Below are 23307 nucleotides of genomic sequence, written 5' to 3' on the forward strand. Positions count from 1 at the left end.
ATATGGGGAGAGACGGTCCCGTGGATGCTGGTCTCAGTCTGCACAGGGCCTTATAGGTCAATACCAGAACCTTGAATCTGATCCGGAACTCCACTGGCAACCAGTGCAGCTCGTGTAAGAATGGTGTTATATGCGACTTATTTGGCACTCTTGTAATAACACGTGCCGCTGCATTTTGTACCAACTGTAATCTCTGGGTCAGGCTCAAAGGCAGCCCTGCGTAGAGCAAGTTACAGTAATCTAGCCTAGAGATGACCGTTGCTTGGATCACTGTAGTTAAATCACGGGTTGACAGGTAAGGGACAAGTTGCCTGGTCTGCCACAGATGGAAAAAAGAGGACCTGACAACCGCTGTGACCTATGCCTCCATTTTCAGGGAGGCATCCAAGATCACCCCCAGGCTCTTAACCCTTGGAACTGGCACTAACGGTGCCCCATCGAGGGCCGGGAGCCGGAGTCCCGAACCTAATCCCTTGTGGCTCAAGTACAGGACCTCCATCTTCGTGGGGTTCAGTTTCAGCCGACTCTGCTTCAACCAACCAGTCACGGCTTCAAAAACATGTTCCAGGACATAAGGGGCTGGGCCGGCCGTCCATCATCAGATACAACTGGGTGTCATCTGCATATTGATGACACCCAAGTCATCAACTTCGCGGCAAGGGGGCGCATATAGATGTTAAACAATAAAGGGGAGAGTATTGCTCCCTGTGGGAACCCGCACACCAAAGGGTGGTGGAATGACAGTTTCTCCCCAAGCACCACCCTCTGTCCCTGACCATGGAGAAAAGAGACAAGCCACTGTAAGGCAGTCCTTCGTATCCCCACATCGGCGAGGCGGTGAGTCAGAAGATCGTAATTGACTGTATCGAACGCTGCCAACAGATCCAATAATAGCAGCAGCGCTGAGCCACTTCGATCCACATGTCTGCGAAGATCGTCTGTGAGGGCAACCAGAAACGTCTCTGTCCCATGTCCCGGACGGAACCCGGACTGGAAGGGGTCTAGGGCTGAGACATCCTTCAGGAAGCCCTGCAACTGTTCCACCACTTCCTGCTCAATCACCTTTCCCAGAAACGGGAGGTTCGAAACCGGGTGGTAATTGACCAGGTCAGTGGGGTCCAGCAGTGGTTTCTTTAAAAGAGGCCTCACCACAGCTTCCTTTAATGGCCCAGGAAAAACCTTGGAGCTGGGTTTTTTCAGGCACCAAGCTCCCTAACTTGTACCCTTTATAAGGCTGATCAAACATTTCTTTCTGCTCAGCATCTATGGTAACAAGCTAAGTAATATGAAATGGAGAAATACACAGTAGGCCAGGGAAAGGTATTCATATCGGATAGAATGCTGATGAAATGGAGAGGGGGGACTCAATCCCTGAACCTCAAGGCATTCCCACTAGCATGGAAGAAAAATATAAGCCAGTAAAAATGCCTTATAGCACCACAAACCTGTCCCTTGTAATGGCCTATAAATGTATGGCAGAAATAGTTGTAGAGACCTCCTTTTATAGTATGTCCATATAAATTCTCTTTTGCAAGGGAAACAGTCCCTTGTTCTTTACGTATGTAGGAGTGAAACACTTGCATTCAGCCAGGCTTTGGGTTACAGTGAAGCAATGAAAATTTGATACACTCAGTGCCAGTGTGCTAGTATACTGAGATCCAGTTACGTACTAGCAAAAAGAAATACCACTACTTGCATTCTGGGGCCATTACAACGGAGGATACTTTAAATAGTTTTCTGTAATAAAAGAAATTTCTCTAGCTCTGCCATGTTTTATTAAAAACCTTATAAAACTTTTTAGCTTTTTCTCTGTTGGTTGAAATCAGCTTTGAATGGAAGAATGGCATCAATTTAGCTTGTTTAAATTAGTACAGTAATTTTATCTTACTAGCATTTCCAGCCCAGTAGTTAGCTTATTCTGGGATATGAAACCTTTATGTTAAAAAAAATCTCAGTCGTTTGGTTCAGATGTAAGGCCATACAATGGGCTAGCATCGACTTGATTGAGCCCAGGGTGGGGATGGGGTTCTGGATTTCAACAAACCATAGTTTTTTGTATCAGAATCGGGAAAACTATGGTTTGTGATAGCACTGCAAACCGGGATTGCTGTGGTTTACAATCCTGGCTCATAAGACAAATATATAACATCTTTGCCACTTCAGATATCACAGAAAACTATGGTTTACCCCAAAGTATCTAATTTGTTTATGCGTTGGGGTGGTGGGAATGAAGGTGGAAGAGGGAGTGGGCAGGCTTAAGTCTTCTTTGGAGTATTTCAGGAAACACTAGCAGATTTATAGTTCAGCATATGAACAGTTGGCCTAAGCCAGTGGTTCTTAACCTTTATCTCACTACCACCTACCAAGTATATGATATTATCATTGAATGCCTCTGACTCTCAAGTAAAAAATTAGGACATAAAAGCAGCACCCTGGACAAGGTAACTCTGTTTACAAAGATATGCTTACAATACATGCATGCAATGCACAGTTGTTAGGCATATGTTCAAATGAGAGTTTCATGTCCTTTGGCCATCAGACAACTTTTTAATGTTAGGTTTGGTTTCTGTTTACTGGGTGCCACTTTTTAAGGGCTTGTGGAAGAAATCTTGGATTTTATGCTCAGGATGGCGCAAGCAATGTAAAGCAACTCTCCTGCACTGGTTGTCAGCCATTGCAAGTGGGCGGGTGGGCAAGGGGGAAAGGTCTTTCTAACACCCTTAATCTCCCACGCCCCATTTAGAGCTACTGGCCTAGACATGGGCTGCTTCCACACACGTTGGATAATCCACTTTCAGTACTCTTTAGTAAACATTTGGAACTGCTTTTCCATGTGTGGAACAAAAAATCCACTTCCAAAGGATTGCTAAAGTGCATTGAAAGTGCATTATTCAACATGTGTGGAAATGGCTGGTGTGTTGGTGTATCACAGCGGAATTCTGAAACTAGGGCGTGTTCCATGAGCAGTGACTGGATAGGAAGTTAGTGGTGAATAGGTAGAGGTTGGAGAATTCAGCAGCTCCCTGTTCCCTTTGTTACTGTTACCGCTGCCTCACTGACGGTTCCTTCACTGTTCACTGTTCACTTCTCCTTTTTCTTTCTTTCATTCTATTGTTTGTCCTGGCTTTAAAATCCAGTCTTAGAAGAATAAATAAATATATGCAGATGTATATTTCTCCTGTATGTAGAAGACATTTCAGTGATGCTTTATGACATAAAAAAGGACAAGTTTTTTTGGTAAGAACTGTAGGAAGCTCTGTAAGAGTAAGGTGGTTACAGCCCATTATTATCTTTTCTACATTTTATCCAGTAGGAGCACACTTGGGGTTACCTGCTGACCTGGACCCAGACTGTGCTTCCCCCTATGTTCATGTAGTAAATAATCCCAGATAGATAGCTGTGTTAGCCTGTACAAATAACTTAAAACAGGAGTCCAATGGCACCAGACAATGTACTGTAGCATAATCTTTCCTTCAGTCTTGTCATATATATGCTGTGTACATCTGTTAACTCCACACCCCCACCCAAAGTGTTACAGAGAGTCCAATATGAAATGAGATTCATTGTTGCTGGATAGGCAACGTAAGATTAACATAAAACCTAATCTGGGAATGTGCAGGGAGAAATGTAGTAAGCAGATCCAATTACAAAATTATAGTGATGTGTAGCTAAATTAATAGCTAGAAAGGGTGGACTATGCAAGATATTAGTGCCTGTAAAAATCTGAAGTTCTTGTTAAAAAGGGGACAATGAATCCTAATTCAGCAATTTCGAGTTGAATTGTCCCTTTGTTACCCTGTACTTTCCTTGATTATATTTTAGGCAAATTAGCATTAACACATCTAACAGCATTTGGGAGTGGTCCTCCTCACCCACAGACTGGTAGCCTCCTTTTGTAACACTGCTCCCCTGCCCCCTTCCTTTTGTTTCCTGTTGTTAACTTAAACGTATATGCCGCCTGACAGATTTATACTTCATGCATCTGATAATGAGCTGTGACTGATAGAAAGATAACCATTTATTCCCGCACAAGTCTTTAAGGTACCATCAGACTTCTATTTTAATTATATAAAAGTTGATAAAAATCTAATTTTAGGAGGAAAGGAATCCTTGCTATTTGGCTTCTCATCTTTTCGTTTTTTGAGCTGGTTTATATAGGTAAGGGGAACGCTTCTATATCACCCCAAAGGCTTCTGCATGGACAGAGGCTGCATTTCTATATCCTAAAAATGACTAGGAACATTCTTTTCATTTTCTTTTGGTCAGGGAGCTGGATAGTTGTGCTTAAGCAGAATAAGTTTAGTTGAAATCTCAACTAGATCTGAATAAGGATGCAATGCTATAATTTAACCAACAGTTCCAGTGTTAACTGCTTTGCTGAATATTCCATGTTCTTCCTTTTTATAGAAAGTTTTCTTTGTTGTTGTTAGTGTTGAAGGAGATTTATTCTTTAATTTGAGGGGGGTGATGACAATAGAGCACCCTTCTCAAAACACATTATCTGTTTTGAGCTGTGGATTACCTTCTGTGGAGCACAGTTTTGGCAGGCAGACAATTGACAGATCTGTAAAAATTCTTGTTCTGCCAAGAGCAGACCTGCTGTTAGAGCAGCTGTGAAAAAAGAGGTTTTTGCCTGGGTATGACACCATCCTAATCCTTCTTTTGTATATGCCAAGTGATTGCTTGCTGTGGAAAATGTTTGGATCTCATTAAGTAATTCGCTATAAAATCCTACCCCCCTCCCCCACTGCCCTGCCTGTTTTGAAGCAGGGCCTTTATGTGAACTGCTTCTTTGCCTCATTGTCTTCCCTCTTTATAGCCTTATCCCCCCCTGTGTCCAGAACACAGGCTTCCTTCTGCTTCACTGTAAAAAAATTGAGACACAAATCAGTGTGAGTTTTAACACTCTGTTAAAGTAGATTCAGTGGAAGATTCCAAAGAATATGATGGCATAAAAGTCAAACCTTTATTCATACGTATAGCTAGCCATTCTTATCACTGTATAGGATTTCCCAGGAGAGGGTAGTTGTTTGCTTTAAGAGCCTGTGGTTGAAAGATAATGTCAGAGCGAATTTCTTTTGCATCATCTTCCTGATCAGACCGTCCTTTTTGGGTGAAGTGATAGCAACCTGCTGTTGTGTGTTGCCTCTGATAATTAGTGGTGGCTTATCTATGGTGACTATCCAGGTGACCACCTGGATTTCACTAAGAAAGCCAAAACTGTCTGCAGTCCTTTCATTCCTTTGTACCATCCTGAGATGAGTGGAGAGTCCTGCTGTCTTTAAAACGGAATCACTGTATACAATGTACAATAAATCAGTGAGGCAGCCATATTGTATTTTACAAAGATGGCTCATTTCAAACATTATAAAGTAGTAAACTTGAATTTGTGGACAAGTTTGCTGTCAGTGGAGAGCTATTGCTGTATCTGGTTCACATTTGCTCTTCATACTATATACATCAAGTGTGTCAATAATCTATCTTGAATGCTCTACATTGTTTAAAGCATCTTTGAATCTTGTTTAGCAGCTCTTCGCTATTTTGACCATGAAATATATCTATGGTGTATTCCTGTTGGTTGAGAACCTCAGGTACCAACTGCATCTGTTAAAGATTAGGACAAGCATCCAGGAGAAGCTTTTTAATTAATATCTGTCTTCACAATGCTTACTTTCCAGCATTGCGCTGTGGTGTCCTCTGTGAAGGTTCAACTTCATTTATTTTTTTTAAGACATCAGTTTCTCTTCCTAAGCATTCATATTTATCTCCAAGCAGATACTCTTCCAAAACAAATTCTAGAAATTGTTTGCTGGAGATTCAAACTTGGATAGGGAGTCAGAAGAAGCCCCTTCTCAATGAAGTCTTGACCGAGTTAACTCTTAAGACTTAAGAGTTGCTGATCAGTGGTGAAATTGCCTTGATACTAGTCAGTTTTATTTCCTTTGATCCAGAGGAGTTAGCCGTGTTAGTCTGTAGTAGCAAAATCAAAAAGAGTCCAGTAGCACCTTTAAGACTAACCAATTTTATTGTAGCATAAGCTTTCGAGAATCAAGTTCTCTTCATCAGATGCATGATCCGAACTGTCAAGTCGAACTGTCGAGTTCGGATCATGCATCTGATGAAGAGAACTTGATTCTCGAAAGCTTATGCTACAATAAAATTGGTTAGTCTTAAAGGTGCTACTGGACTCTTTTTGATTTTATTTCCTTTAAGACTCTTTTCTTTGTAGATTGAATGGAATGTTAATGTTACAATAGGGTATAGGCATGAAAAGGTACTTGATGACATAGACACCAACCAGTAGGTGCTTGTGGCAACCATATATAGAAATTACTCTCAATAGCACTGATTCCACTAGCAATAGACCGAATAACTGCTGTTTTCTAGAAATAATTTATTGCTCTCCACATTCTGGGAAGGTATAGCTATCCTTTGAAGAAGTTTTCCTGGAGGAAAGAAATCTACAACAAATGAGCAACAGCAGTGTTTGCATTATGTACAGAAAGGATCTTAGCGGAAGCAATTGGGTATCCAACTTGACAAGATAGTTCCCCCGTGTTGAGTTGGCTCCCAGTAATCCTCATTGCAACTAGTTAATATTCTAGCAAGTTTGGAAACTAGACAGAGTAAGGGAGAAAAAGCCTACTGCCACTCATTGAAATAAGAAGAAGAAAGATATTGGATGGAATAGATGTACACTAACTTCTGTCTAAATGTAGTCTTACGCTCTGAAGATTTTTTTTTTAATTTTTGAGAATACGATGTGTTTACTCAGTGGTGGTGCCCTTAAGTAGCTATGGTGCTAGTAATGCCATCATTAGTTTAGGCTCAGGTAAACACTGGTCAAGTCATCACCCATGCAAATGTAGATTTGGGCTTCTGTTTATATAATAGTAAAAGTTTAACCAGTGATGTTCAGAGCAATTTAGGGGTGAGAGCAAATTATCCTTACCACATCTGCTGAACATCAAATCATTTTTATAAGCACCAGAATAGGAAAAAGTTACGTAAATAGGGTGACTCTTGTATGAATAAACAGCATGAAATGCATGCGCCGTTTTGTTAACTCGAGCTGCTCAGTATATTTGAGAGGAGTATGTGTGGCTTCTAATATAGAACTCTAGTTAAATAGTGATGCTTTTTCATTATTGACTATTTATAGGTGGCTGAAAGTGATAAAGTTCAAGCAATGGGAAGAAGATAGCCCTGTCCTGTGATAATTTGTTTTGAAATAAAAATAGTATTAAAAGGTTTATGGTGTGTGAAGAAACTTAACCAGGTGTTAATGGGCTGCTTCGTGATTACAGACTCAAATATTTTTCATCTGCCACTTTAGCTGTTCTCCTGTCTCACCTGAGCTTTCTGCACCTTAGACGCATTTTAAGTGTGTCTAACGGGATGGCAAGAGTTGGAGCCTGACCTTTCTCTCGCTGCCCATTCCATTTCTTAGGCTCTTGCCAGTTTCCTTCTGCTTTCTTTGAAGTTTGCAGCTGTTCCATCTGCTGGGCTGCAGTTCCTCAGGACGCACTCTGGTAGGCAAGAACAGTGTGCCACCTCTTTCTGTGTTCTTTTTTTTTTGCTGATCTGGTTGGGGACGGAAGATGCTCTCAAAGCTTCTGCGTCCATCATTTGAACATATGAAGCTGCCTTATCGTCATCGGGTCAGGCTGATGAGATCAGGTCTTAGCCCAGTACTGTCTACTCTGGACAGGTGATTGCTATCAGAGGTCTCATGAAAAGGTCTACACGTGGCCTGCTGTTAGAGAGCCTTTTAATGAGATTGCCTGGCAAGGGATCTGAGACATTCTGTATGCTTGCAGATCATGTGCTTTGTCACTGATCTATGACCTCTCTTCCCCTTGATTTTTATTTCCTTCTCAGCTCATTCTACCAATTTCTTCCTGATTTTTACCAGTTCTGGGGACTTAAGTAGGAAAGAAAGTCCTTTAAATTAAAATTTAAAACATTCTCTGTTCTCTATTGAAATTTCTTGAAACGAGTGGGAGATCATTTTCTCCTCCCCCATCATATTCTCTTTCCCTTCCCCGCCCCCCATAGCCTCACTCCTTTTCCTTCTTCCTTCTCTCCTTCCCACGCACCCTTGTCTGCTCCCCAGCTTTCCCTCCTCCCTCTCCAGCAACCTCTCTTGTATGGCCCAGTTGCATGGTGCCAGCTGAGCTGGGCTGAATTGCATGGCGGGAAACATGCAAGGTACTTCACTTTCCCCCTGTATCTCCTTCCTCACAATATTTCCTCTTTCTCTCCTCACAACCCCATATGTTTACCTTTCCCTACATCCTTTTCTCTTTCAGTTTTACTAAACAACTTAACTCTTACCTGCTCCCCCCATCTTCATCTATGTTTACCTCATGTGTGTATCACGTTCCTCCACAGTGGGGACCCAAAGCAGCTTACATCATTCTCCCTGCTTCCATATTGTCCTCACAACAATCTTATTGGATAGGTTAGGTAGAGAGTATGTGACTGGATTAAAGTCACCAAGTGAGCTTCCACAGCAGAGTGGCGATTTGAACCTGGATCTCCCAGCTCCTGCTTTGAAACTAACGGCTTTTGGGGATAGCAAGCAGCCAGGCCATAATGAGTCATGCAAGTCATGTGGAATCAAATGGCCCAGTGGTTGCTTCTGGTCCTAACCCTAATGAGTCCTTCCCTAAGGCCAAAACACACCTGGAAAGGGCCCTTCTCCTACCTTTTACTGACAGAAATCAAGCCTGGCATACTGACTAAATGGTTGTGGTTGTCTAGCAACAGACACTGAGGGCATCTTGTTAAAGATACAGGCACTCCTTTTATCAAATTGGGTTTTTAACTACCACCCAAGGTTTTTTTTTAAGATGTCATATTTTTCTGCAAACCTGGGGGATTTTTCAGATGTGTAGGAAGATCTGTCTTGTCTGTTCATGGCTCCAGTCTCTAGATTAAGTATCCACAGATCAGGGACACTTGATTATTAGTATATATGATATGTAACCAGTGAGTATCTTTTGCATGATCTGGTTGTGGATTGGAGAATGTGGATTGGAGAATTGGGATACAGTGTGCAATAATTGCATTCTCATTAGATTCTTGGGCATACTTGAGTGAAGTTACTGCTCCATAAAATGTTCCTTTCAGCATATTCTAATAGATGAATGGATAGATTCCCCCTAAATCTATGTTGAGACTATTCTTTCACCCAGGACAAGACAGAATTGTTTGCTAATTCTAGAGCAACAGCTACAGCATCTGTTTAAAAAATTGTATCTCCCCACCCCTTTCGCCCTGACTAAGGATTAAAAATGTCCTTAAAGAAACTTGCAGGCATCACAGCCCTTGAGGTTTCTAAAAGAGATTACATTTTGTCAGATCAGAACTTTCACATCATGTGCTGATGCTCTTGGGGTACATTGGCCAGCTGAATTATCTGGAAATGAAAAGGTTCTTGACACCTTTTGCTGTTCAAGCTTTATTTTCCTTCCCACACTTAAGTCCTTAGCCAACCATCAATCACAGAATAAGAACTAGCAGGACATGGCAGATGTGACATCATTTCTCTCCCTGTTGAAGGAATGCAGATCTACGTACAAAGTAAAGCTAGTTAATAACATATGAACATCTAGAAATCTTATTTCTTATTAGTGTTCCTTACTCCAGAGAAAGAGAGCAGAGCCCAATCATTCTACCAAACAGTTAACCCAGCTCAAAAGTTCCTTGCATCTTTTAAGTTATATGCTGTATTGGGATCTTTTATCTTCAAACCCCCCCCCCCCCACACACACACACACTGTTGCTTGCCCCATAACACAGCCTTAGTGTAGCAATCTTGAATCATCTGGTGCAGACATTGCAACCAGTGATCCATTCTCTGGGCTGCCAGTGTGCCTAACATATTTATCTCATGGCAGGTAAGATGGTCCCTCCTTGAGAACAAGATGCATTTTTGTCTACTAGGGTAGTGCTAGTGGGGTACTTTGTTCGGCATTTAGAGAAGAAACCTTTTCTTTCATAGTTTGACACTGAGGGAGTGGCTCATAAAACCAGCAAGGAGGAATAGAGTAGGCTTCAACCTCAGTCTCAAGCTATTACTGGGAACAGAGGAGAACTTCCTTTCAATCAAGGCCTTCCATGTAAATTAGAGTGAACAACTGAGAGGGGGATTGGCTCAGGCGACAGAATCCGTGTGCTAATGAATAGTTTCTCAGTTGAAACAAGTTAGAGTGCATAATGGTCTTTGGGAACCCAGGAGCAGATCCGTATGCCTTCAGAGAAAATTACAAGAGACAGAGGCATTATTCCAGAACAGAGTGCCATTTGGGTCCAAAAAATATTTATGGACATGAATTTCTCAGCAAATTAATTTAAATAGGGTTGTTGACAAGCTGAACGAAACTGATCAAAGGGTGGGCTTAATTGAAAGCGAGGTGAAAACCATTAAGGCAGCAGCGGGGGGGGGCAGAAAAGTCTGCTCTGGAAAGTGCGTCACTTGTGAAGGCTACAAAAAAGGACCTGAAGTTGGTGGAGAACCAGCTGATCGGGCTACAGGTGGAACGAACGCAGACAATTTTGCGTCTCCAAAACGTGAAAGAGGAGGAAAATGAGGATCTGTGGGATTTGGTCTCGGAACTACTGGCGACACCCGCGAGGACGACTAAAGAAGAGGTTAAAAGCGCCATTTTGGAGGTCCGTCGGGCTTCTTCAAAATATGCAACAAAGCGACAGTTGCCTCGTGAGATCATTATTGACTTTTCATCTAAAAAGATTCGGGACACCATCCTATATAACTCATACAATGCGGATTTGGACTTTATGGGTTTGAAAGTCAAGATTTTGAAGGACGTTCCATTTCTAGTCCGGAAACGGCGTTTTAAATATAAAAAGTTTGTAGCACTTCTGAGGGACCATGGAATAAAGTACAAATGGTTATTCCCGGAAGGAATATGGTTCAGATATAAAGATCAGGCCTATAAGATATTATCAGAAGATCAACTAAAGGATTTTGAGAATAAAAACCCAGAACTCTGCTGCACCAAGAACGAAGAAAAGGAGGAGCCGGAGGGGGGGGGAGGAGGAGAGCATCGCAACAGCAGTTGCACAGAGAGAATTGCGTCCGGGACCTAGAAGGGGGAGGAAAGTTTAACCAGAATTTGAAATGTTTATTCTCTGTATGATTAACCACTCCATCATTATTTTATGGAGCTATTTTTGTATTATGACAGTATGAAGGGAAACATTGAAGTGTAGTGTTTAGTGTTTGTAGTTCATTCCCCCCCTTTTCTTTTTCCACCCCCCCCTTTGTCCCTTCCCTCTCCCCTTTCCTTGTGATAGTTTTGTGTAGTGTTTTGTAGCTATGAAAAATAAAAAATTTATTAAAAAAAAAAATTTAAATAGGCAACAGCTGCCACTGCTGAATGATTACCTGAGTTATCGCAAGACTCATCTTGTCATGCTGTCAATTGCAGTTCAAAGGAAGATTCTCTCTTATTTGGGGGGTTATTTCTGTCTTACAGCTGTATCAGCTGGAGTAGTTACCACAAACACCTGTTGGCCAGCAGTGACTATGAAGGTACCGTCATCTTGTGGGATGGGTTCACAGGGCAGCGGTCAAAAGTCTACCAGGTAAAGTGTATTATCCTGGAAGTGATTTTTTTTGGTTTTCAAGAAACGCTGGGCTACTTTGCCTTAGACTATGAATCTTTCTAAGGAAGGATCTAGCCAAATGTTCCTCGTTTCATCTTTGTCAAAGTTTATTTGCAATTATTGCTGCAGTTAATACTAATTTGTGAGTCTAAAGTAATGAGCAAGAGTTGCAGCAGCAGAATGCAAAATTATCTGGATTAGTGAATGCCAAAGAAGAGAATTTATGTTGAGGAGAAAATGGGAATTGTTACCATCTTGTTAGAACTTGTTACCAGCAGCTGTACCTGTCAAAATTGTTTTGACTTAGTCTGAATGATGGGTTTCGATCAGCCTCGCAATGTAATTGATGAGAAGTATCAGAAATGCAAGATGTCAGAGGTGGAGTCTAGTGAGACAGGGTAGCATGCCCTGTCTTTTACAGTTAATTGTAGTTCATTTTATTCTTGAAGGCAATTAATCTTAGTAACAGCTAAGACCATATTGTTCAGGACCCTTGAGAGTTTCCACTAGGGCCAGAGAGACCTTATATTCAAATGTTCCACTATTAAATTTGATTGCAGAAGCTAAAGGAATGCCTATACACGCCATCTCTCTTAATTCATTGCATATGGAAATGCTCCTTTATCATAAGCAGTTGAGCTCTTAGATGCAAGGAGCTCAGATAAGCTAGAATCAAGGCTATAAGTGTCACGCCCTGAGCATGTTTTGTTCACACATTCAATTAAGGTTCATATCAAATATATTAATTAATATATTAATTAATCTTACATTCATCATTTGCCATGGCCCTGAGTAATGTCAAAAACAAGCCTGATTCAGTGTATTTTTGCATTCATACTTCAGTAGAGAACCACCAAGTGGCTTCCTTCAATAACCAAGTTTTACTTCTTTTTATCTGTTAAAAGTAAATATTGACATTTGCCATAAGTCTCTAGACTTAGGAAGAAGCTAGTTGTTTTTCATGTGCATGCATCCATATATTTTCAGTAAATCAGTTGCAGTTACACTAATTAATTAAATCTAGGTTTCATTGTTAATAAATACAGACCAAGACAAAATAGGGATAAGTAAGGGGCAGGAGGTAACAGGGGGCAACCAGCTAGCTGGGGTGCTGGAGTAGTCTGGGGTAGGAATGCCAGCCTACTGCTCAAAACACCTGGCTGGAGAACAGAGGTGTTTGTGAGAAAGGTCCAACTTGGTGTGCCTTCCTCCAGTGCTCACTTTTGTTTAAAATAGATGACATACAATGAAACAAGAATATATTTTGCAAAGCTGTTTTGAGTTCTTTCGCCATCTTGCCCCAACAGTATCTACTCCTTTTTCCAGCATTTTAAATTATCTTAATCTGATTAAAAGCACCATTTGCTAAAATGTTTCTGTGTAAGTTGACTTCAGTATGTGTGCTCTCTTCAGAGGAGAATAGAATTGTTGAAATATATATGTTAGTAAAAGTAGGATTCCGGTTCTTGAGAATGCTGGTATCTATGGGAACAACATAAATGATTACAAAGATGTTAGTGCATTTATTTAGACCTAACTCTAGATATTTGTTGATTTTTCCTGTTTAAAGAGAGCCCACAAGGGAGCGGTAACAAGCCAAAGCGTGTATTTTCTTAACGCAAATAATCTAAGCTCCCCATCTTTCAAGATGCAAATAAGCAGTAGGCTTTGTTTAAAAAAAAATGAAGCCTTGATCTAGCTTCCTAGATGTGAGCAGTTTTTGTGCAGGAGAAAAATTCTATCCAAGTCCCCCTTAAGCATGGTAAAGCTTTGCCCACATTCGTTTAAACTACATGCCAAATTCTTCATTACTATCTACTTTGTACCTGAATAGTAACTTGCTGTGTTCCGTTTCTGTTCTTCTTTCTCAAAACAGGAGCATGAGAAAAGATGCTGGAGTGTGGACTTCAATCTGATGGATCCCAAACTCTTGGCTTCAGGCTCTGATGATGCAAAAGGTATGTTTCTTCCCCTCTCCAATTAATGTTCCAGAGATGAATTAATACGTAAACTCCCCTGTAGTTTTCATAGATGGATTTTCAAAATGCTAGCATTCCTTAGCATTCTGAAATTTTCTCAGAACTAGTTACTATTTTGATGGTCTGGTAAAGAAGGATTGGTGAGTTTCTGGGAAAATGATAATGTGGGAAATATATTTAGTGGCTAAAATAAATCTGGGAACTTTTACATCCATTAAGTAATGTTCCTAATCTCCCAACTATGGTTAGAAGATGGTGAGTATACTATAAACCTGTGAGCCCCCTTCCTCTTCCTCTTTTCCTTCATCTGAACAAATGGTTTGCTTTCACTATGGTTCCAGCACCATATCAACATGTACACAAACGATGGATAATTTGAAGCCCTTTGTCAGTCTCTGGCAGTTAGATCCCCAGGCTCTCCACAGTTAACACACAGGTGTTCCAGTTGAAGTAACTTTATTAGAGATCCATTCAGTATAAGGTGCATAGACAGTGGAATTGGCAGAAGTGACGTAGGTGGGTCTAGCAATGTTAGTTATAGGGAATATTCCCGCCTTTGGGACACGGACCGTTAACAGGGAGAGATTTGGAATGAGACATTATTTAGAGCAGGCAGTGAGGAAGATGGACTTATCCTTGGTTCTCAGGAAAGGATCACACCACGAGCCAGCTTCATCTGGTTGTCAAGGACACGGGCTCAGCGGAGCGAGAAAGAGAAAGTAAGCATTTGCATGATAATCCACTGGCATGGAGCAATAAAGAACTTCCCACACTCTCAGAAGTCAGAGGCAGAACCCATATACGTTCATGGCAGGAGGCATATATGACACCCTTGTAACCAGGGCTTCAAATTGTGGTTATCCTAGTTAGTGTGGTATGTTCACAATGAGCCATTATTATGTCAGAACCTGGTTTTAATCTTGGTCATTGCTGTAAATACTGCTTCTAGCAATCTCCTTCATTATGAATTCTAGATCCTATTAGCTCAAGGTAAACAGTCAGCTGGCATATTTTAATTGTATTTTCATCAGTCACTTAGCAGGGGTAATTAAGTACAATTTTCAAATTGGGAATATTTTACAGAACCTTTCCCTCCGTATAGTAAAAGAACAAATATAAAGTTTTCTTGTTTCTAATCACTTCTTCAGCCTCAAGAGTTTGGCCAGCTGACTGTTGCCCAACATGGGTAGTCTTTCTTGGTGCAAGGTTAGATGCATGCAGATCACAAAAATACTTGCATTACTGGGGTGAATTATCTGCTATGCACGCAGTGCTTCATCTTTAGCAGCTGAAATGATGGGCCCATAACATGTTGATGACTCTGTCTTGACTGTGCAGGTAAATTGTGCTTTCTTGGTTTATACTGCCAGGCTCAGTTCAATCAGTGATGTAGAACAGTAGGTAACACTAAATTGCTGTTGTGCATAAAGTGTTGCACACCACATTCATATGTTACACTTTCCATTTTCCCTCCTATTCCTCCTCCTCCTCCACCGCTCTACTCCTTCTCCACTCTCTTTGACTATAAGTGGAAAATAAATTATCATGTGAGTCTTGCTATAAGGAAGGCACTAGTTGAGACACTTCTGAAACCTCTGTACCCACGTTTGCTTCCCCTCCCAATCCTGTAGAATATTTTAGACATGTAGAACTAACACAGATGGTTAAGGAATAAGGAAAAGTTACAATATCATTTATTTCCTTTCTCCTCAAGTGTGAATTTCTCTTCCCAGTCTTAACTAAAGCTAGTACAGTGGAATGTGTGAATTGGCACTCGAGAGGAGTGAGTCTGGGGTAAGGGGAATGTATGATCCCACAATCCATTAATGTTCACTTAACCATGATCATTGGGTGAGCATCTAAACTGTCCCAGAGATACATAAGAACACGTTCCCATGCTTTTCAAATGCTATGGGCAAATGCCCCTGAAAATTAAAAGAGATGACAAGGGGGAGATTTAGGGCTGTTCCAAATCTTGAACAAATTGAAAAAATGTGGGGATATACTCTGACCTGGATAGCACAAGAGAGCCTGGTCTTGTCAGATCTCAGAAGCTAAGCAGGGTTGGCCTTGGTTAGTTGGATGGGAGACCTCCAGTGAAGACCAGGGTTGCAGAGGCAGGCAATGGCAAACCACCTCTGATAGTTTCTCGGCATGAACCCCACCCCCAGGGGTCGCCATAAGTCAACTCTGACTTCAGGGCACCACACACACACACATGTGGGGAAAACAGCAAACGTTTCTTGAGTCTAAAAAGGAGTAAGAAAATGGTTTGATATATCTGGGGAAGTTCAATCCAGTACCAGCAGTTGATTTGGCAGTTTTCACATCAACTAGCTAGGGATCCTGGCACCTCCAATTTGTAACCAGTGCTAAGCTAAGGAAATCAAATAGACAATTGTGTCTCAATCTGTGATTGTAGCTTGATTATTAATGCCTTAGGACACCAAGTCCCAAGATTTCATACAATTTTGAGGATTGCTGCATTTGCCTTCAGAATATCTGTTATGCGTGAGAAAAAGCTGTATTTATTCAAAGGGAAGACTATTCAGAATGTAAAATGACCCCCTAAAAGTATTTTACACAAAGTGCACGCACACCTTTAACTTTTATGTGAACATATGGTGATCATTCTTTTTCTTGATGGCACACCTGGGGAAAAATTAGTTTTCTTTTTGGGCAAATACTGTAGTGAAAAGATTGCAGAGAAGCAGATACAATACTTTAAACTAAGGACTTGGTCATTAATGCTACTCTCCTTTAAAGGAAAATGTGTTACCTGCTCTGAAATCTCCAGATCCCAGAGTACATTGGGCATATGGAAATTCTTATTGGAAAAAAGTGATTGGAATGTAGAACATTGTGGGGGGAGTCGTGCTGAGTTGTGCTCAATGTATACCTTTGAGGGGGGGTTGCCAAAGAATCTAAGCTTCCTGTTTTGAGCTGCTAGCTACCACTAGGCGTTTCTTTAACATGCTAAAAATGTGTTTTTGGAAGATTAGCCACCATTCTCACTGTGCATGTTAAAGAGCTTAAGATGCAACAGTTGATAATTTATATTGGGAGAGAGTCTCACTACTGTCTTTAATTTTGCAAGAAACAGTTTTGATTCCTTTTAAAGGAGGGATGTGAAAAAATATTATTTAAAGATTTCCTGCATGCATTTATAGCAAAAGCTTCGTTTTGTACATAAAATTAGCAATTATTCTAAGAATATCTAATACACTAAAGGAACGCTAATGTGACTTTCTTGGAGGTAGAACCTTAGGAGGAGAATTCCTCTTTTCTTAGGGGAAATTCTTTTCAAACCAAGTATTCTCTATTGGGAAGAGTTGGCTGTAAGCCGTTCACAGATGTGGCTGATGTTTCACACTAGAGGCTAGCTGTGTCACCTTCTCTAGAACCGATATAAGATTCTTTTTCCTGTCTGTGGTTTAACATTAGTTTAGATAGAGGGTTGAGATTTAGAGCACTCTTGTGTCATTCTAAATTTAATGCTAGAAATGGCCCTTAGAAGTGCTCAGTAGACATGGGCACGAAACGGGGAAAAAATGAAAGGAGAGGTTCGTGTTTCATCATGTTTCACAAATTGCAAACCACGAATTTTCATGAAATTGACCCGTTTCACGAAACAATTCATTAGTTTCGTGATTCGTCAAAACCAGGGGCACTTCAACGGTCCCCTTCACCCAGAGAGATGCCAGACTTGCAGGGAGACTTCAGCAGGTTCTCCTCTTGGAAGCAGAAAGAATGTGAGCCGTCAAAAGAGCAGAGAAAGATTGAGAAGATACAAAGACAAGCAGATAAAAAAAAGGAGAGGCCTAGGCCCCAGAGCCAGGCTAAGGCCTGAGACTAGGGTGGGGTGGGGTGGAGGAAAAAAGGCACCTACACCCAAAAACCTTCCCACAGCAAGGCCAAGAGGTGGAAATAAGAGCCTGCTTTCAGTCTCTTTTAAAGCAGCAGCAGCCAAAAGCACAATTCCAAATCCACACACTCTCTCACTTCAGTCCCAGCAACAGGTCCTCCCTCTTCCTCTGTCTACTGGGACTGAAACACGAGGCAGAGAGGGGTGCCTTTTATAAAAAACGCTGACATAGAGCAGAACAGGGTTTGGAGGGATGAGATTGGTGTGCCCATGGCTACAGAAGGCCCACCTCCTTGGTTGTGTAGGGGATTAACTCCCTGCTCCTGGCTGTATAGGGCAGAATGGAAGCTCTCCAGATGGCTTGGAGAGCTGTCAATCAAGGGTAAGTGGGCTATGATTGGGGTTTCCAATGACAACAAAAGGTCTGTGCCCATTGTTGCCTAGGGAATCAATGGATCAATGCCATCCTGTGTGCAATTATGAATCATTCACAAAGTGAACAAAACAGGCCAAAAAGTCATGAATTTTGTAATAACCATGGCCCCACAAAATGCTGCTTCTCGACATACAAAATGGCCTGTTTCGTGATGAAATTTGCTTCATTTTTTGATTCGTGCCCATGTCTGGTGCTAAGAGAACTGCAACGTTCTCCAGTACAATGGAATATTGATGGGTGATTCTGGTGTCAAAAGCTAGATGGTGGAAGGAAGGGTCTGTTGCAACTTGATTATAATTTTCAAATATGTTGAGTTGGCCTTTTATCTACTGGTTATGGTACAGGCTTGCAAACAAGAATGCTACTTTAGTGAAAATGTACATTATTGTTAGAGCCATTATGTAACAGTAAACAGTGACTGTATTCATTATTTACTAGTGAGGTGTGTGCATAATGTAAATCCGTGCACCTGGGAAATAGGGTATAGTGTGTTCCTGATTGTTCAAGTATACTTAGCTGTGCTTCTATAGCTGCTCCATCAGTATATTTGCAACTTTCTGCTCTTAAGGTATTTCTTTTCAGACCAAGTCTTGGCCTTTTAGCAGTATTAAGCTGAGATCCATGCTGGTACGTCAGCCCTTTCAGTCTTAGGATATTTTGGGTGGTAGTAAACCCAATAGATGCTTGCAATGGGTTGAAGCTGCACTATGACTTGTATCTGTGCAAATTAATTTCTGTAATATAGAAAACCCATTAACTTTCTATATTGCTCATATTTTTGGGTTTTGTTGCCCTGGTATATGGAGAGCCTTTGATTCCATTAAAATATTATGTAAAGTATAGCCTACCACATCCTTTCCTTTTCTTTAGGCCACTGAAAGACTGTTCACTCAGGTTCCTTACTGTCATCCCAGCTCTTCCTATTGTCGCTAATTCATTATAACATGATATTTGATTTAGATATTAAAAAGTCACTGTGTACAATCTTAACTAATGTTTTCTGTGCAGTCTAAGCAGAATGCAGTAGTACCTCTTGCTTTTCTCTAACTCAGTGGTACTACTCACTCTCCAGCTCATAGAGAGCCACATGCACAGTAACCGTCAACCAAAAGAGCCACATTTACTTCCATCCCTGGCATGAGGCCTTCACCTGAGGGTGGCTCACAGCTTACCTATTCCTCTGGTGCTGGCTGTTTCAAGATGGGAACCACTTGCCAATCACAAGCCTTGCCAGGCAAGGACCTTGCCCACTTTCCTGAAACTTGGAACAAGTGCTGCATTGGAAAATGGGCTTCAGAAGAGCCACAAGTGGCAGGAGGCTGTCAGGCCACTGCGTATCACTGCTCTAACTATTTAATGAAGGAATTTGGCATAGGTAGTCGTTCTCTAAGCAAGTAGTGAATCTCTTTAGACAGCTGTATCCCTTCTGGTCTCATCAGATTTCTCTCCCCCTCCGTATTCTCAGGTTGAAATTTTCTGATGGTTTTTCAGCAGCACGTTGTGGGTTCCTCTATTTTTGGAACTTGATTAAGATCTTAATGAGTATGCTGAAATCAACATACCTGGAGCCATGTAAGCCTAATACAGGACCTGGCCATGAGATAATTAGGGTTTTTGAACTCACATTTCAAAAACGAAGCAGACGTTGGAGGGTAGTCAGATCTTGACATGTATAATTAAAAAAATGTGTGATTATTACTTTTTTAAAAAAATCATCAGTCACCGCAACTCAGCCCACTAACATCTACTTAAAAAGCTGGATGGTTAAAAGTTGAGAAATATAAGGCACAGTATTTTTAGAATGTAGTAAAATACACATTCTTACATTAATATAAGTGTGCAAGTGGGGACCCGCAAGGAGTTGCAGGGGACATCTCATTTTCGGCTCCCTCACTATTTCCTCTTTCCCTTCCCTGAAAGCTCTTATAGCTCCTTCCTTCCTTCCTTCCTTCCTTCCTTCCTTCCTTCCTTCCTTCCTTCCTTCCTTCCTTCCTTCCTTCCTTCCTTCCTTCCTTCCTTCCTTCCTTCCTTCCTCCTCCCCATCTTCAGTTTTCCTACCTTCATTATTCCTGCAGCCTAAGGAGAGGAGAAATTGACAAAGGTGACTAAAGGTAGGTTTTCTGGTGGCAGGCTAGGAAGAGAGGGAGGCGAAGATGCAATAAATAAACCCTCTGAAGAGCAATCTTTGCTGGCTCTAGAGAGGTGAAACTGATAGAGCTTTCGATCTGTCTTTTAAAACTCGGCTTCTTGGCTAACATTGCATCTCCCTTCACTTGAGCATCCTCGTGTAATTCGTCTTGTGTAGAGAGACTCTGTATGAGTGACCAGAGTTCACCCAGCAGCATTCCATAGCAGAGTTGGGGTTTGAACCGGGGTCTCCTAGACCAGGGTCTCCTAGACTCCTAGATGTGATGCTGCCCCTTCTAGCCAGATGTGTGCTTATTTTAGATCTCCAGTATCACTTTCAAATGAGGCCTCACATTTTGTGTGTGCTTAGATCCTGCTAGTGAAACTCTACACTGGCTTTCATCGGATGGCTACTGTTGAACATTAGCAAACAGTTGATCCTCAGTGAATCATGCAAGTCACATGCTATCAGATTGCTTGGTGGTTGCTTGGTGGTTGCTGCGAGGCTTAGCCCTGATGAGTCCTCCCGCAAAGGCCAGAAAAGCCCTGGAAAGGGCCCTCCCCCTCCCTTTATCTTTTACTGACTGAAGCCAAGGCTTCAACTGGAAATACAGTTGTGGGCACCTAGCAACAGCCACAGAGAGACATTTGCTTCTTACGTTACAAACACTGCTTCTCTTATTTGGGGGCGGAGTTACCCCCCCCTCCTGGTGTGCATTATTTAGATTTCATATATTTCTGCACACCTGGGTCTTTTCTCATGGTTTGTAGAAAAATCTGTCATGTCAGTTCATGGCTCCAATCTCTAAATTTCAGATTTGCCCACATTGAGAATTAGATATTTGATGATCAAGGCTTCTGGAAAATGCAGCAATACATACTCTCAATATAATAGTAAACAACAAATTAGAGTGTATAATAAAGTAATAACATCAACTTGACTAAATTTAAAATTTATATAAAAATGTCAAACGACAAAACAGAAGACATCTATTCCAGAACTGTTTTTGGTCATAGTCTTCCTTAGCAACCAAATTAATAGTTCTCTATACAGTATGTCATTTATGTCATTTTTAATTTAAAAAATCTACATGAGAAAAATCCTTTTAAAATATGAAAATAATGGTATTGATTTTTTTATTTACTTCTTTTATATCCTGCCTTTCTCCCCAATAGGGACCTAAAGTGGCTTTCATTGTTCTGTTCTTCTCAATTCTATCCTCACAACAACCCTGTGAGGTAGGTTAGGCTGAGTGACTGGCTCAAGATCACCCAGCAATTTTCCATGGCAGAGCGGTAATTCAAACCTGGATCTGCCAGATCCTTGTGTGACACTAACCAAGACACTGCACTGGCTTTGAATATCATCCACAGATGTGTGTATATGGGTCTTCCTGGGCACTCTGATTCTGCCACTTCTTAAGATCTCGATCAGTCCTTCTGATGAACACACGGTCAATTCCTGTAAGAATACTTCCTCCTGCATGTTGCTGTTTGGCTTCGGCATTCAAACTTCTACACATTTGTGTCTTTAAAAAACTTTGAAATCGTGCACCGATTAAAAAGCTTAGAATGAGAACTGCTAATCAGCACCAAATTTGTGACTGGCACAAAGAAGCTAAATGTTTTGACGTGGAAGTAAGTACTGCTGCTTTTGAAGCTTAACTTGGTTTTCACGTAGGCATATTTAGAATGGCAGCCTAAGTAACTGTACTGGCTTTGGTAGGATGCAGTGCCAGTGCATATCCATTTTAGAAAAGCCTCCCTTAGTTAGTTAGAAAGCTGCCTTATAGATATCAACGCAGACTGCTTCATAGGGCATAGATTTGGAAGGAGTTTTAGTGCTTGCAGTTATGCTGGGGGGGGTCTGTCTCCACCCCTACCCCCCTTAAAAAAGTACTGCTGCCTCTTCCGGTTTTAGCAGTTATAGTTGGCAGGAATTGCCTTATTTTTAACTACCAAAATGGAAATTGCTTGTATCCTGTGCCATCAGTCTAGTAATGTTAGTGCCCTCAGCTGTCGGGATTACACAGCCTGTGCGGCTTGTTGGCACCACCTCTTTCACCATGAGATCAACAAAATGAAAGGTTTGGCCTGTGAAAACGTCTTCCAGATGGAGTGCTTTCTAATTTAAATCTCTATTGGGATTAAATAAGGGCTAAGGCCATCTCAATAAAAAAAACCTTGCATGGAGCATATGATTATTCATAGTGTGCTGGACCTTTGTGAACTAAAACAGAATGGAATAGTAATGTCCTGGAAATTGCATCAAGTCATAAGTGGGGTTTTTTTGGTGTGTAACTTATAAATCTATATCAGTTCTTGTGAATGGGGTTCTAATTTTAATGCCCTCTTTAATGTGTATACTATTAACATGATCCAGTCAAAGTTAAGCACATTTAAGTTCCATTAATTTCAGTGAGACAAGTTTAATTTTCTCCAGTGATTGCTTCACTTTCATCTAGATTGTATTTGTATTTTTAAAACTATTAAATGGGCACATAAGTATAAAATACGACCTATAATATATATTAACAGGATCATTCTGATTAGAGGTGGGGTCAGGTTTATACTAAAAGATGACATATGCTTTTACATTTTACGAGCATCCAATTTCTTATCTTGAGCTATAGTGCACAGTCTTGTATATCTTTAACCAAATGTAAAACCAGCAAACTACTCAGTCAAGCATTATCGGGACATTGGACCTGCAGACGTGCTCCGCTTTTCAGTTCTAAGCTTTTAATGCCTTTCAAATATTGTCAGCCTGTTGCAAAGGGCCTGTCTTGTTTAATAATAACTGCGTTTATATTTCGCTCTTCTAGACAGATTAGTGCCCCGCTCAGAGCGGTGAACAAGTCATTGTTATTATACTAATTCACTAATTTATAACAACAACAATAATATTTATTACAATTATTATACTAATTTACTAGTTTACTAATATAAGCAGGGCTTACTTCCTCCATTGTCTTGTATGTCACCTCATGATGAGCCTCAATGCTTGTCAGCCCCCAGTTTTTGTGCTGTTTTCTTCATCTTCTTCCTACATTCTCAAGTCTGTTAACTTTGTTCTTCCCATATATAGCTTGTCACTCTAATAAATGGCAACTTGAAGTGAAATGAAAGTATCTAGGAAAAGCACAGTGTGAGTATGTAGCTAGGTGACCACTGCCTCCATGGTGTCTGCAGCATCAGTGTTACTTCAGTCTTTTGAGGAAGAAAGTTGGGGCCAAAAGGCCAAGGAAGATGTGGCTGCCTGG

The 23307-nt window shown here is 41.0% G+C and overlaps 1 protein-coding gene across 2 annotated transcripts in view; it reads left to right on the forward strand.

Moving 5' to 3' along the window:
• Positions 1 to 23307, forward strand: part of COP1 (COP1 E3 ubiquitin ligase) — a 184174-nt gene that overhangs the window by 76052 nt on the left and 84815 nt on the right. For both annotated transcript variants that reach the window (XM_054981241.1, XM_054981243.1), the window contains exons 13-14: positions 11508 to 11616; positions 13514 to 13595. In XM_054981241.1, coding sequence (XP_054837216.1) covers positions 11508 to 11616; positions 13514 to 13595 — 191 coding nt within the window. The remainder of the gene's footprint in view (positions 1 to 11507; positions 11617 to 13513; positions 13596 to 23307) is intronic.

The sequence above is a fragment of the Eublepharis macularius genome, chromosome 5 (assembly GCF_028583425.1).
Source record: "Eublepharis macularius isolate TG4126 chromosome 5, MPM_Emac_v1.0, whole genome shotgun sequence".
NCBI classification, from domain to species: domain Eukaryota; kingdom Metazoa; phylum Chordata; class Lepidosauria; order Squamata; family Eublepharidae; genus Eublepharis; species Eublepharis macularius.